Source organism: Limanda limanda, chromosome 13 (assembly GCF_963576545.1).
Source record: "Limanda limanda chromosome 13, fLimLim1.1, whole genome shotgun sequence".
Taxonomy (NCBI): Eukaryota; Metazoa; Chordata; class Actinopteri; order Pleuronectiformes; family Pleuronectidae; genus Limanda; species Limanda limanda.
The window spans coordinates 12,891,600-12,906,510 of NC_083648.1; the positions used below are offsets into that span (position 1 = coordinate 12,891,600).

The 14,911-nt window shown below is 43.7% G+C and overlaps 2 protein-coding genes across 2 annotated transcripts in view; one reads left to right on the forward strand and one right to left on the reverse strand.

The window, feature by feature from the left end:
- The first annotated feature begins 654 nt into the window (after positions 1-654).
- The window catches only part of clcn2a (chloride channel, voltage-sensitive 2a), a 34,466-nt gene continuing 20,209 nt past the window's right edge, over positions 655-14,911 (forward strand). The window contains exon 1 of the mRNA XM_061084305.1: positions 655-1,237. The gene's annotated coding sequence lies outside the window, so the exon portion shown is untranslated. The remainder of the gene's footprint in view (positions 1,238-14,911) is intronic.
- On the reverse strand, positions 12,204-14,715 carry LOC133018025 (zona pellucida sperm-binding protein 4-like). Its single transcript, XM_061084303.1, has 8 exons — positions 14,433-14,715; positions 14,148-14,335; positions 13,497-13,594; positions 13,267-13,424; positions 12,994-13,186; positions 12,757-12,904; positions 12,594-12,669; positions 12,204-12,295 (listed from the first exon to the last, which is right to left on the reverse strand). Exons 1-8 carry the CDS (start codon positions 14,713-14,715, stop codon positions 12,204-12,206), a joined length of 1,236 nt encoding a protein of 411 aa, XP_060940286.1.

The window sequence follows — 14,911 nt, forward strand, 5'->3', positions numbered from 1 at the left end:
TTAATATGCAAATGAGCTATACACTAATCGAATATGCCCCAAATACACCCAAATAGGCTTAATTTTTTCCTTTATTCCTACCACAATAAAACTTTACATAGTAAAAGTATTCATGAAAAGTAACTTTTTTTGTATTACAAGTTTCTTTTGAAATGAATTTGAATATGTACATGAGCTCCACACGTATTGAATATGTCCTAATTTGCATAGGCAGAAACACCATTCATATGTATGACAAAAACATCGGCCTTATACTATGTATCACCCAGGAGGAAGAGTGAGGATCTATACCCGGATACATGAAATCATCCATGGGGGTGTAGTGCCATGGGGCCGCAGCTGGAGGACGTGGTGACGCACCAATTCAATTGGTATGAGGGGGGGGGGTTCAGAGACACGGATAAGAGACAGGGGGAATGCAGCATCCATCATCATTTAAGACACATGTGCTCACCCCCATCACCCCCCACCTGGACATTGACTGAGCCGCTGCTCTCTTCAATTTGCGCCAAAGCTGTTTACGTGTGCCATGCATGATCAAGACGCATGGCGCCCAATAATAGACCACAGAGGGTGTGAGTGTGTGTGTGTCCGCCACATTCAAGGAGAAGGGGAGAAGGGGAGAGATGCAGAGACACCAGGGGAGAATGAACACTGAACACGTGTTCTCTTTTTCTCCCTCCAAGCCTCCACCTATCGCTGCAGACAATCCCGACCGCCGGTAATTAAGACGAATGCGCGCCGCTGCTTCTCCGCAGATGATGACCGGAGCGCCTGGGCTTCTGCACACAGGGAGCAAACTGCGGGACATGGCACTGACACCGTTCCCGCATTGCATCACGGACACGACACCCGGTACCCCGCTGTTTCCCTCCCACTTCATCTGGAGCCGATGAGGAGACAGTAGCATCCTAGAGTTTCTTTGACTCCTGCAGCTGCTGCAGTCGCTCCCGGTCTCCCCGGTAATCACGGATTGCGCACCAGCAACAGGCCAGTCACTGGGATCTTCTGAGATTTTCCTCTCCGGTTAAATGAAGTGTCCTCTCCGGGAGTCTTCCGCAGCCTGATCACCTCATCACAGTCCAAGGAGTGCGAGGCAACCTGTAGCTGCGTGCCCCTTTATGTCAGGCATCGTCCCGCTGAGGCGCAATGAAGGGACACAGCTGACGGTTTGGAATCTGCAGCCCGAGGAAGAGAGAGGAGACAAAAGATCAGGAAAGTAACCCCGGGGAAAACCGTAAGTATTCTGCGAGCCGACAGGATGGATCACGGTCTCTTCTCTCTATATAAAGTGTCAATTTCCCATGCGTATCTCCAGAACTTTGTCCAGACCGAGCTCAAGGGCAAACAGTAATTGAAGGTCTGATTGGGTTGAGGTTTATCTGCTGGTGTTCTGGTATCTTTTGTGATTATTTCCCGTCATTTCGAAGTATTTTCTAATGACTGACACGAGAAACTTGCCACACAAAACAGGTGGTTGTACATCGTAATGTTGCGCATCAGTGACTCAAGGTCCTTGTAGTTGTTTTGCTATATGTGTATAAATCAATTTTAAATAGATCTGTGATGAAATGCACAAATTTACGAATATGTCAGATATAATAATTTTATTATTTATTACTTTAAGGCCCATTATAAAAATAACTTTCCCAACAATAGAACATTATTAACTTACAATTACATCATAGTACCCTAATCCAAACCCCTATTAAGCACATATTAGGGTCTGGCAAATACATGTGATCCTTGTCTCATGCTTTCTTATCCTGCAGACACTGAGGCTTCATAAGACAAGAAAACAAATGATCTTTCTCCTCACTGTCCTAACAAGCACAGGAGACATGTTTTTCTTCTTCTTGCATGCTGGTATCACTATGACCTCCACGCAGAGTTGGATGATGTATGTGAATCCTGTGGAGATGGGGAGATGTGGGTCAGTGGGCTGGTGCTCTGGGCTGCAGAGCACCCAGTTCCTTTGCTGCCGGGGCCACGATACCTCTGCCTGTCTGCGGCTGCGAGCTACCTATTAAAATGAAGGGGGCACGGTGACATTCTTGACCGGCTCTTGCAGCAAAGCGATATGATCCGAGGACAGGTTGTTTGCCCAAGGTGGATATGAACCTGTGGTGCATGATTAATGACCTCTGTAATGAAAAGTGTGTGTTTGCTCGAGTGTGCTTTTGGGTGAAATCCTGCAGTGGTCCCAGAGGTCCCTTTTCTCTCTGCTGCCTGTGGTCCAGCACTTTGAACTGGCTGCCTTGCTGACAGCCAGTCAGCTTTGGTCTGTCACAGGTCTGTTTTATCTGTCAGCCAGTCATGGCTTTGTCTCCCGGAGGAGTTAAGTCTTTTAATCTGTTTGATATTCAAATTTGCTCTGGCCTGTGACCAGTTAGATTCTTCAATGTGATGACATCATTTTGAATTCATTAGTGACCCACTGTTTTGGTACAGGTCCATAACAGTGCAATAAATCAATTGTTTGTTTTGAAAATGTTGAACACCTGAAAATTCAAACCATCTGAATTTTCCATCCAACTGAAGGTCCAGTGGTAGACGTGGCAGATGAGTGGCTCCTGAAAAAGCAGCAGCGAATCTTTCGAATAGTGGTTATCTTTCAGGTGCGAGGCTCACTTGGCAACGCATCTTTCAGTGCAACAGATTTCACTGCCAGTGGATAGCACATCCGAAAAGCCTTTAGTGAAAGCCCAGAGAAGTAAACACAGAGTAAACAGTTGTCATCTGAGGAAAGGAAATGATCTGAGAGCGCAACAAACCTTGATGATCGGAGCGTTCAGTAACATTCAAGCTCCCCTGAGAAGATCTTCTGTAAACAGACAAGGCCAACAAGTCAGCCATCAGACATCAGTCCCGTATAAAATACACACAAGAATACACATAAATACCAATGGGTGACTAATAAAAAGAAAAAACTGTATTAATTGTCTTACACTACTTTTTGAACTTTGTACACTCCTGAATTTCCCAGAGAACGCAAATGTCCAAGGCAGTTCTCTCCAGACAATCTCCAGAGTTTTTCCTGCCAGCCCCCCAAGTAAAATATCGGTAAAAATGCAGAATGAGCACCTGTGAGAATACAGCATGAAAATGTCTGTAAAATTCACAGTAAAGGATTGGGAATGTTGATGACGCTTCTAACACACCATCAGCATGAGAGCAGAATACAAATATCTCAGGATGAAATATGCATGTATTGAATGTCGAACATTTGGTCAACTTGGAAATACAACTGGATTCGAGAGCTGTTTTGCAGATTACGCAGTATTGATATGTTGCAAACATTGACTCAGCAGAATATGTTGGCTGTATTTACAACAATGACAGTGTCACTGTCATTTTTGTTTGGTTTGCATCATCCTGAGTCTGCATCATCAAGGAGCGAAGGAAGAAAAAAAGAGTACATTTAAAGGGGTATTGCACATTTTAACTGGCAGTTTAGTTATTCTCAAGAAATGTGCTCAGATTCCCTTAATATGAACGCCACCATCTTGCGCATGTGGAGCCAGGGTCTGTTCAATGGTGATCGGGGGAATGGAGTTACTGTAGCAAGGTCATACGCTCGACCATCACTAGACAGTCTCAGCTGTCAGTCAAGACTTTTACCCCCAGAAACTAATTAAAACCTAGCCTACCAGAAAAACTTGCACCAGTATGATAAGAAATTCCTAGAATGACAAAAAAAATCTTTGAGAAAAATGTATATGACGTGCACTGAGTGTTTAGTTTGGTCCATGTCCAATCCATTAACATTGAGGAGGTGAGATTTCCGACCTAAACTTCACCCAGCCACCAGGTGGCGATTGAGACAATTTGGCTTTACTTTTGGGAGCTGTCACGTTTATACACAGTTTGTGTAATTATCATATATGTACAGAATTATGAATCATTTCTCTTTTACCCTTGTACTCTGTTCAAAATCTGAAAAACCTAAATTAATTACAAATCATAATAATGAGAATAATTAAAATAGTAAAATAAGAATAGAACTAGCCTTGACAGTCCTTTGCCCGGTCCGCATAGGGAACATCACCAGGTCCAGTACAACTCCAGAGAGACAAAGCAGCTCAGTGGTTGTGAAGGAGGGAGGCGGTGTTCTGTAGTCAAACCGCACCAGAGCTGCTGCAAGAGCAACATTCAGCTGTACCTGCTCTCATCTGGCTCACTCTCACACAGAGGCAGCAGCAGGCGCTTGGTATCACGCAGGAGGGCTCATGTTAAGGAACCTGTTACTCATGTGATGACAGCGCTGCATCCTCCTCCGTGGATTAATTGGCGCAGCGAGTCTCACATCGGCCAACTTAAATGAGGATATTGCAGCAATGGTGAAGGGCAAGGCAGAGAACCGGACGCTCCAGTATCAGCAAACTTTGGTGAGTTTGGTCGTGGATGAGGGTTTGAGTCATGTATGAGGCTTTCACGGATGCCTTCCCGGCCGGAGGATGGAGCTGCAGCTGCTGCTTGCTCAACTGTGTCCTGTGTGAGGACAGCAGGAGATTCAGTGTCTGTGCAGCCTTTTATAGGATATATATAGATCAATGTTGTATTTAATGGCTGATTCTCCTGCTCCCTTATAGTTGCTGCTGTGTTATCGAGCATCACATCCTCCCTTGCACTCCATCCATTCACCTTGATCTACAGGTGTTGCATCACACTAAGCCTCTCCAGCACCCACCCTCTTAATTAATTTCTATATTTTAAATCGTGTCAGATTAATCTGTTCAGCTTGAAAAGAAAATGCATGTATCTGGCTATCTGCTGATCAAATTAAGTGGAGTCATTATTAGAATGTGAAGATCCTCACCCTGCTTGCCGAGCTCTGTGTATTTCGCTCACGTCCTGTCTTCCTTATCTCCTCTATTTCTCCTGCAGATCTTGTTCCTCCTTATGCCTCCTCATGTATTCCTCTGTCATCCTCCCCTCAGCCCATCCTGTTTGCCAGAGCAGCCCTTACTGAACTAAAAAGTGGAGTGTTTCCTGACACACATGCTTCATGCACCAGTTTTCCCCGCTCATGTCATTGCAGGAGTGACAGTGATATCCTGGGGTACTTCACACAGGGATATCTATAGTCAGATAAAGGGACAGGCAGGCAGATAGGCAGGCAGGCGGTCACTCAGTGGATTAAAGTGTCCTTCCACCCTGATTTTTGTGTGTGTGTCTGCACTTCACTCATCTCCTGTCCTCCGTTCATCTCTTTTTGTGTTCGGGCCTACATGTAAGATGACGTGCACGGTCCGTCGGGCAGCTGTGCACATGCAGCCATGTTGGGCCTGTGTGATACAGAGGGGTCCTTCTGCTCATATTGGTGTGTGACGATCAGTGCCGCGCCGTGTGTCTCAGTGTAAAGATCAATAGTAATGAAAAATGGCAGTCAGAGTCCCTGGGGATTGGAACTCTCTGTCTGCCGCCTCCTTCTCCTCTGATCCACTGAGCATAGCTCTCGGATCAATGGCTTTTTCATTCACTCCCTACATGCCAGTCCATTACCCCAAAATAGATGCAGCTATGTGTGTGTGTGTGTGTGTGTGTGTGTGTTTGTGTGTTTAAATGCACATGCAAGCATTAGCAGTGGCGGTGCGATTCAGGGGTTTCAGGTGTATTGGTGCAGTCTAAAATTAGATTCCATTGTTGACAAAAAGGATCCTCTGTGTTTTAGTTTGCCATCAGCATGATTCAGAGGATTTTCAGTCATTCGTTTCCTGGGAATATTTAGGCAGCACAGAAACCCAGCAGGACCGAGCAGACGACACGGAGTTGATAGAGAAAAAGTAGAGATCTGTCTGATACCTTCTCCGGGAAGGAGCAACGCAGAAATTATTGTCTCCTCATTCTCAGCTGCTGAAAAATGCAATGTCCCTCCAATCTTTGTTCTTTTCTGGCAGCAATCTTTTTACAGAATCAGCAGCTGATAGACTGTTGCGTTTACTGAGAGAATGGAACAGAAATAGCCTGTTCATTTATGGCTGCTTGAGTTTTATACTCAGTGAGCATTGCTGTGCGAATCCATTAACTTAAATGTGGTGGGTATCATAAACTTATCAAACTAAATGTCCTTAAGAGCTTTCAACTGAATAATTGATAGAATTACTTTGCAAATGCAATGATTACATTTCCTACTGTGGAAAATCCTCCCCAAAGAAAACAAGTGACCTCACTGAACCCATTATTTGAAGGGGCAGTGAAACAGGGAATAAACAAGCTATTTATAGCAATTAAGATTTGCATGGACAAAGGAGTGTGTTAGACCTCAGGCCTTAATTATCTCCATGAAGGAGGTTGTGTTTTCAGCCCGGTCTGTTCAATGGTTGATTGGTTTGTTTGTAACCAAGATTACACAGAAACAACCAAATAGATTTCCACGTAACTCGGTGGAAGGATTTTGTATGAGTCAGGAAAGAACCCATTCAATTTTGGTGCGAATCCAGATCAAGGGGCAGATCAGGAATGGGTTTTTTTGTATTGAGGGATGGGGCATTATTGTTTTTTTTTTATAAGGGGTTTGTCACAGACTGAAATGAAAAGAGATGGAGGCAGACGGTGTTCGTGGTGACTTTGTGTCAAAGTGTTGCAGTCCTCCATCTGAAGCCTTTCAAAAGCTTTCAAAAGGTGTGGGAGGTCTGCATGTGTGTGTGTATGTGCACGTGTTTTCTCTTTTCAGAAGCGTGGGCAAGTTTGCTCCATGGGTCTTGCATGTGCATTTAGATTGCTGGTGTGTGTATGATTTCTCATTCAAGTGATCTCAGACTTTTGAACCCTGCTGTACTGTATGTAGGAGGGTTTGTACCGTACCCACACGTATGTACTGTATCTGCCTACGCGTTAATTGAATTTGTGGTAAGTCTCTGTCAGAGCAGATGTTTGGAACAGCATGAGTCTTGAGGTTTTTTTTTCTGCTGCTGCTGCAGGGATCGAAGTCACCTGAAGAGGAAAAGCCGCCACCCAACATCTTCCCTTAGCCCCCCTTACCCCCACCCCCACCCCCACCATTGGGCACTGCAGCACCGCGGAAACGATTCCACATCACACGACATGCGGCTGGTCTTTCTGGATGAATGCGTCTGTGTGTTTTTTTTCTGAGCAACCTGCTTCACTGAAGATGAATACACACCACTGACAACATCCAATTCTCACACTCCATATGTCTGCTGTTGATAAATATTTAAAGTCACACCACCGCAACGTTTTAATGTAAAACACAGATACATAAAGTGTTGCAGGACGAGAGAAGATGGGTTTATATTCATGCAGTGAGATAGTATCAACCGTTGCTTTGACCAATTAACATTTCTTGTATTGATTATGGACAAAGGAAAAAAATGCAAAATATCTGTGTTTGATTCATTTTAAATACTACATATTGATCACCTCTGGTGGATACATATTATTATGTATGATAGCATCAATTGAACACACAGTAGTGAAGCAACATGGAGTGTGCTGTGCAGAATTCAGACAGTGAGTAAGCACCCTGTCCACAGAAAACTGGACTCAGCAATGGGAGATCTGCTGCCTCTCTCCTCTCTTTTCTGTTGTTTGTTGTCTGTTGGGTTGGTAAATATGAGCGTGCTGTTTGCAGTTTACTTCCACCGTGCTTCAGGATTTCTGGAGCTTTAAATAAGACAGTGGTACTGTTGCCTCCCGTCGCCATTTGGTGCAGCAGAACTTTGCTTGTGTTCCAGGAAGAAAAGTCAGATATTGATTAGAAATTCAATAGCGTATATATCTATCTATTATTTCAGCATCTTTTGTTCCCTCTGTCACTGTTGCGCACACAGACACACACAGACACACACACACACACACACACACATAAAAGTGCTGTCTCTTCGGGGGGGTCTAGCTCCTCATAGTCAGCATTCTGTCCCTTCTCCGACACAGAGGCTGGCTCGAGTCCATTTCAGATCCTGTCACTTCCAAACACTGCTGTTACCTGCACACCACAGAGCAGCCCACTGCAGTGACGGCAGACAGAATAATTATATCTCAATTCATTTGACTCTTAAAATAGACTCTGCTCACTGTAATTTACAGGGTGCTTTCACCGTATATCGCGTATATAAAAATATATACGCGATGTAAGCTGAACACCCGCCCCACCTTCAAATCTTTATATGACAAGATGTCCCTCTCCTGATGCTTCATCCCTAACTGATGTTAACCCTGTTGACCCTCCTCACCCCTCTGCTTTCTACTAATATGGTCGTGTGTATTTTGGTGCATTTTCCCTTCCCTCGGTTTCACGTATGCACAGGTCAGCTCAAGAGCATCAAGGGTTTTCAGGTTTATTATACTTTGTGTGTGTGTGTGTGCGTGTGCGTGTGCATGTGTGTGTGTGTGTGTGCGCGTGTGTGCACATATTAGTCCTGACTCATGGATAACTATAAAAGCTGCACTGGGATGAGTCAAATTTGTCACTTTCTCCTCTAATGCAATGTTCAACCTTGGATTAGCCCCAATGCGTTGGTCCTTTTGTCATTTCCCCGGTCTCATCAACACACACTTACCTCGCCACATTAGTACATCCATCATTCTCTCTGCAGCAATCAGTCCCTTAACTCTCACACACTACAGAAAAAGGGGGAGATTAAAATCATCTTATGAATATGCATTAATAAAAAGCAGCAAGGAGGAAAGTTTTAGATGTTCAAGCCTTCTTCATTATAGTTTCAAATATGTGTCCTTGCCGTCTCTTTACAATGAATAAATTATCCTGCAGTGCCTTGGGAATTGCTGAATAATAGAGAACTTTTTATCTCATCTGTTGTGCTAGGCTTGCACATGGTCTGAATTAGAGAGCTGGCAGAGTGAGTGACGGAACAGTCAAGTGGGGGGTCGACAAGAAGAAAGTTGGTGGACATGTGGCGCTCTCTTCTTGTGAAAAAGTCGGTGGGTGATCCTGCACAGTGAGTACTGCTGTACAGTCAGATTAAGTTGCGGTACAGTAGCTGGTAAGCTGTTTATATATCGATAGTACACAGAAGGTACCTACTAGAGCTTTATATGAATTTTGGGGTCCTAATACCTATATAAAATTTATTTTTCAAAATGTATTTATCAGTCTATATATATATATCTTTTTTAAATTGCATTGATTCCAAAGATGTTATTAAAAAGAATTGCAATTGAGGGTTAAAACTATACATTTTAACCACTATAAGACATTACATTAATTGTCGTCATTTAGATATGATAACAATAAATTCATTGATTATCTCAAAGAAAGAAAAAAGATGATTTGAACCAAAGTCGAGAAATAATTAAACATAAACATAAAGCATGAATCTCATGATACGGTAGATTTTACTGTACATATAATAAAGACTTGAATCTTGAAGCTATTGGACGATTTATCGACATCGAAAAAAAATTCACTCCCTATAAATTACACCACCTCCCAAAAAACATCATCATTGGGCTCCAGGGTTCTTTGTAACACGAATGGATTTTTGGTAAATGCACTTTATTCCACTAGAACACCTATTTTGCGCTGAGGTGGAACACTGCTCTCTACAGTCTATGAAAAACCAGTCAATAGCAACCAGTGGGAGGCAGGAGTGGAACTGGTTTGAAGGGCGGTGATGTGGGAGGTAAACTGACTAATGCAGGTACAGAAGTTGGTAACGTGGGAGGTAAACTGGTTACAGATAATAGCTCATTTAACACATAGGGTCCCACCTGCTGCTCTCGCGGGGGGCCGTGCTCCAGATGGCCGGTGATCGCTTTCACACAGGCCCAAGAAGGAAAAACTAACAGACCCCGTTTGTGCTCCTAGTGGGAGTTTGTCTGGTGCTGGTTGTGGGTTTGCATGAGTCTATACTGTGTGTGTGGGTGCATGAAAGTTCCTCTGCCAACGCATAAAGATTCAGGAAAGTTTAGTTCTAGTTTCCTTTACTGGTCTTGTGATGAAAAAAATGTAGGCCAGTTATCAGGGCAGTATTTCACTAGTTTGATATCAGAAGTCGACAGATATGGGTCATTTAATGTAGGAAATACTAACACGACCCTAATGATTCCTCTTTTGATGCGGATGAAGTGGAACTCCGTCCTCCAAGCTTGTGTCCATTTAGGGTTTTCAATTTAAGTTAGGTTCCCCCCCCATTAAGTGAGCAAACTATAAAATCAATGACAATTAAGGCTTTTACACGTCTATGGCGACGCAAATGAACAACACAAAATAGCAGTTAATTCCGAAGCACCTGGCTTTTCACGCTGAGCTTGTTCGCGATGTAGCAGATAAATTATAAGCAGAAAAAAACAATACCTCGGAAATGAAAGTTTGGATCAGCATCAAGAAATGATCTTTGTAGAATATTGATGAATCGAGGAGAACTTGGTGAGTGTCACTGCTTGGCTCAGGAGCTTAAATTCTACCACAGCCGCTTCGGGATGTATATATATATCATTCAGAATGTTTAATGGACAGGTTGATGAACTGCAGCAACAGCTGGAGCCAAAGATAATGGGTTGTTCTTGAGCACTTAATTTGACGAAGGTCCCGTTTGATAGCTCTGCACATTTGGCTCATTCCTTTTCCTCGATAGCAGTTCTACCCGTTTCTTGATCCTACAATCAAATCAGCTTTATTCCATCCTTTAAGGCATCCTCTGCCAAAAGCTGCAATATTGCTAAAATTGAGTATCTGTAAAATCATTCGTTGCTTTAAAGTTGCTTGCAATCCAGAGGCGCACACTATCAGATTCTGCAAGCTCCAGCTCTTTTTCCCTTCCCATTTTGATTGAATAACCTCAAAATCAAGAATTCATTTCAGTATATTTCATGCTGCTGTTATTGCACATTTGAATGCCCTGCTGACTTTCAGAAATTAGACCAACCAACCTGGTGTGAAGGTCGGGTTGTCTTTGCATCGCACAGTAAACAAACACTGGAATACCAAGTTTTTATTTGTCAGTAACTTTCATAGCCATCTTAAGAATGTACATATGTACATTGAAAGAGCAAATGGTCAATGTCACCATTTCCCCTGTTCATATAACGGCTGTGAAAGGACTTCACTTGGAGACGTGGGACAAGAATCTGGTCCTTGAAGTGGAATTACCTTAGTTGCAGATCTGTTCAGTAAGGAAGAGGAACAACTGTGGGAAACATCAAGTGAATTTGAGGAGATGCCTGTATTGTTTTAAAGATGTGAATCAGTAGAGGGCACCTACACAAAAAGAGGAATGCTTGTAGAGATTTTTTTTCAGACTGACAAGTAGTTAATTCAGAATTTTCTGATTTGACAGTGTGATCAAATAAAGGATTTAAGCACTTAGATTAACTCGATTAGTCCATTGTTATTTTCTGAAAGTGTTGCATTACACATATGCAAAATGTCCACTCTGCAGTCAGTTTACTGAAATGTAAACAGGCAAACCCTGTTAACATTTCACTCCTGACATGTTTACCAGGGTCCAGACATCTACTGGCAGATCCCTGAGAGATCTAGTGTTGCTTAGACTGAGGTAGTGCTGCTGCTTGAAGGTCATTATGATCACAAACCTGATGTTTTTATTTTATTTGATTAGCCTGTCAATGAGAACCAAATCTATATAGCCGCTCCGCTTTTTCTCTGCACCTCCTGTTCATGAGAGCAGAAAGAGAGAGTCTGGAGGAGTCGTGATGCCCATCTCAATGAACACGAGGGGGTGGGGGGGTGGACAAAAAGGGAGGTGATGCACAAAGCAGAGATATTGCAAGTTGTAGCATCCACAGGGAAACCTAGAGGGATGTTTATCAAAAAAAAGCAAAGGGAGCGGGAGAACAGGAAGGAGACGAGTAGAGAGTCTCGAGGAATCGTGATGCTCATCTTAATGTGGTGTGCTAGAAAGAGCGTGTCAGGGAGGAAAACTACAGTCTGAATCATGTTCCTGCCACAGCAGTGCTGTAAAGCTGTTGTTGAGAATCTCTCAAGTAGCAGGCTTCCAATTCTCTGCCAATAACCAGGATTAACCAATGTCATTTTTTTTTTTCCATTAGACATTTCAGCCAAGTACAAACGGAAAGCAGTGCATCCAATTATAATGAAACTGTGGTACTTCTCAAAGTCGAGTGGTTGTGCTGCCTCAGCAAAAATGTATAGTGACCTTCAAGTACCATTCAGACACAAGCCAGTTGTACGTGCGAGCTTCAAACAAGCTTTTATTAAAAAGTCATGAACACTAGTGGACGTCCTCTTAGATTTGGAGTTAGAGCAGATCTGCCTCCTGGGTCAGAATCACCCCTCCGCTCGAGACGACAGCCCTCTGGTCTGAGGAAACCTTGCTCACCACAGCTCTCCCTGTAAGAGCAGAAAGGAAATTGCATCTGTCACTTTGGATTTGTGTAGTTTTACAATTGTGCTTTAAAAGATACCTATTATTGTCGAGTGAAGTCAGAGAACAAAGATGTCAAACATTCTGGTTTCAGGACAGATTTGCTTTCCACTCTATCAATTCTGCATCTACAGAATTGACTCTTGATCCGATAACTTCTAATTTCTTCTCTACCCACCAAAGGTTAAATCTGTATTTTGCTGAAGCTGCTTTTACTAGATTGAAAAGCAAATTACGGAGTTTGTCCCATGAGGAGTTACTCACGTTGCCGGTGGCAGGGCTGTTCACAAGACTCGGTGCTGCTGGGAGAACACACCGACGTTGCACAGTGGATGAAGACCTGAAAATAATTTAATGTGGCATATTTAAAGCACGAAACCTTACGTTTACTGTGAAGTTTGTTCAAGGTTAATAGGCTCAACTGTACCTCATCTGTCTGTGGGGTATAGCTGTTCTGATCCACGAATGCGAACATCTGCATGATGAAACGTTTGTAGTGGGAGGGGTATTGAAGCCCGGAGGAGCTGTCCACAGGCACCAGTGTAGTCAAGTAACGGTCATCATTGTAGGGACACCTGGAGCAAAGAGGATCTCATGTTAAAAAACGCAAAATCAAGTTGCTGAAAGTTTATTAAAATACTCATTTGTAGGAGTTTGAATATACCCGCCAGCCAGAAGGTCCCATTGTGGCAGACTGTCAGGATTAGAGGTGGAGGTGGCCCAGCAGTGCTCCAGGTTCAAGATGATGTTTGGGTCGGCCCTCTCCAGGATGCGCACCTCCACGTACACACGTTGCCTCAGCACTTTAGTGATGGGATAGTCTGCTGCAGTGTAGAATGATGTATACGCCACCTCATCTGGAAACATAAGCTTGGTTTTATTATAAAAACACCCAAAAAAGAATCTGCCGCAGGTGTTCTAAAGCTCTACCACTCACCCTCCATACATCCCTTTGAGTAACACTGTCCGTTACCCAGCCTGAGCTCCACTCTGAGGGGTCCAGCAGCAGCCACTGGCACAGGCGGAGGAACATCATTCACCTCCAAGACAAGAGCCTCCACAGCTGTGCCAGAGTAGCGGCACTGGAACAGCAACCTGTTGGGACAGTGAGAGCAATTACCCAACATCTCAGAAAACCGAAGAAACTGATTATATACGTGAACTCACTCGAAGTGACTGTCCCTGGTGATCGAGCCCCTGGGGCCAACTCCCACTTCATATGAAGACGACATGTGGTTCTCATACACCACAAAGCCATCTTCTTCCTGCAGTGGACAGAAAAGTGTAGCAAGGTAGGCAACTAAAACAACTTTCAGTGAGATCATTCATTTGGGTCATTTATCAAGTAAAGACGCATTTCTCTACTTTTTGTATTTAATGGAACACGTTTACGATGAAGGTTCCACTCCAGTTTTATTACCCTCAGGTTGTTTTCGCCCTTTGGTTGGTTCGTCAGTTGAATAATGCAAACACTTCAAATTTCCACAAAACATTGGTTAAGAAGGCATAATTTCTCACTTTAAACAGCATCCAAGATTCACAAATTTCTCAAGGAATAATTCATGGGTCTTGATATCTTCTGGATCTTTGAGCCTGCAATCTGATGCAGCTTGACTGAATTTAAGGGGACTGTTGGGACTTGGCAACAGTATGCACTTCAGAGTGTGGTTTCAAGTTAGTCAAACAAATTATATTTAATGTGCAGGATCTTAGAAGTATAACCACCACTTAGATTCTTAAGGAAATAATCTGTTGCATCCCTAAAACATTTGGCCATGGCATCACATCATTAACACAGACTTCTCCACGCACACACACCTTGATTGTAGTACCACATGCAGTCATAGGGAACTGGAAGATGGCAAAGGCAACAGTGAAGTCTACAGGGCTACAGGATGGGTTGTTGTCTTCCAGTAGGCTGATTGAATCCACATCTATGGGAGGCAAAGTGGCATCTCGAGCCACCACCACCACAAACTGCCCATCCCTGGTGCACTGCACGGTCACTGGGAGAGGGAAATAAGATCCACGGTTATCGGTTAGTTTGTTTTTTTAATCGCTCACCATGCCGTGGTTGTATGAGAAGTACAAGAAAACACATACCTGCTTTCCCATAGTAGCACTGCCGCCCATTAAAGCAGCAGTTTATGTTTTCACACTGCATGGCTTCGATGTCTGGAGTCCCACACTGAATCTTGTCCTTCTCCTCCACCTGGCACTTTCCAGAGGGAGCAGCGGGTTGAGGAACCTCCTGCTGCTGAGGCAGCAGAGATGGAAAATGAGACTGTTGTTGCTGCTGAGGTGGTGTCCGGTAACGCTGTGCAGTAACATCACAAACCAAAACAACAACTACAGCGACACCGAACAGACTCTTGAAAAGCTCCATGTTGGCGTTGACCAGAAATGCAACAACACATGTGGCTCAGACACAGGCTTTTATACCTGACTGATGAGTGAGGTTTGCTACCTCTCGTCATTAGGAGCCAATCGTGTGGCAGCCCTGTAGAGTTAATCAGCTGTGGGCTGACAGGTGGAACTCATTGTCTGCTCATCTGTCTGGGAAAAGACTGTTGAGTCAAAGC

Bases quoted from the DNA above. Each gene is read 5' to 3' on its own strand.
- LOC133018025 (XM_061084303.1), bottom strand. From the start codon at position 14,715: ATGGAGCTTTTCAAGAGTCTGTTCGGTGTCGCTGTAGTTGTTGTTTTG. The intron at 12,670-12,756 runs GTACAGTTGAGC...AATTATTTTCAG, and splicing joins ATACCCCACAGACAGATGAG to GTCTTCATCCACTGTGCAAC. The intron at 12,296-12,593 runs GTGAGTAACTCC...CTGCTCTTACAG, and splicing joins ACAGCCCTGCCACCGGCAAC to GGAGAGCTGTGGTGAGCAAG.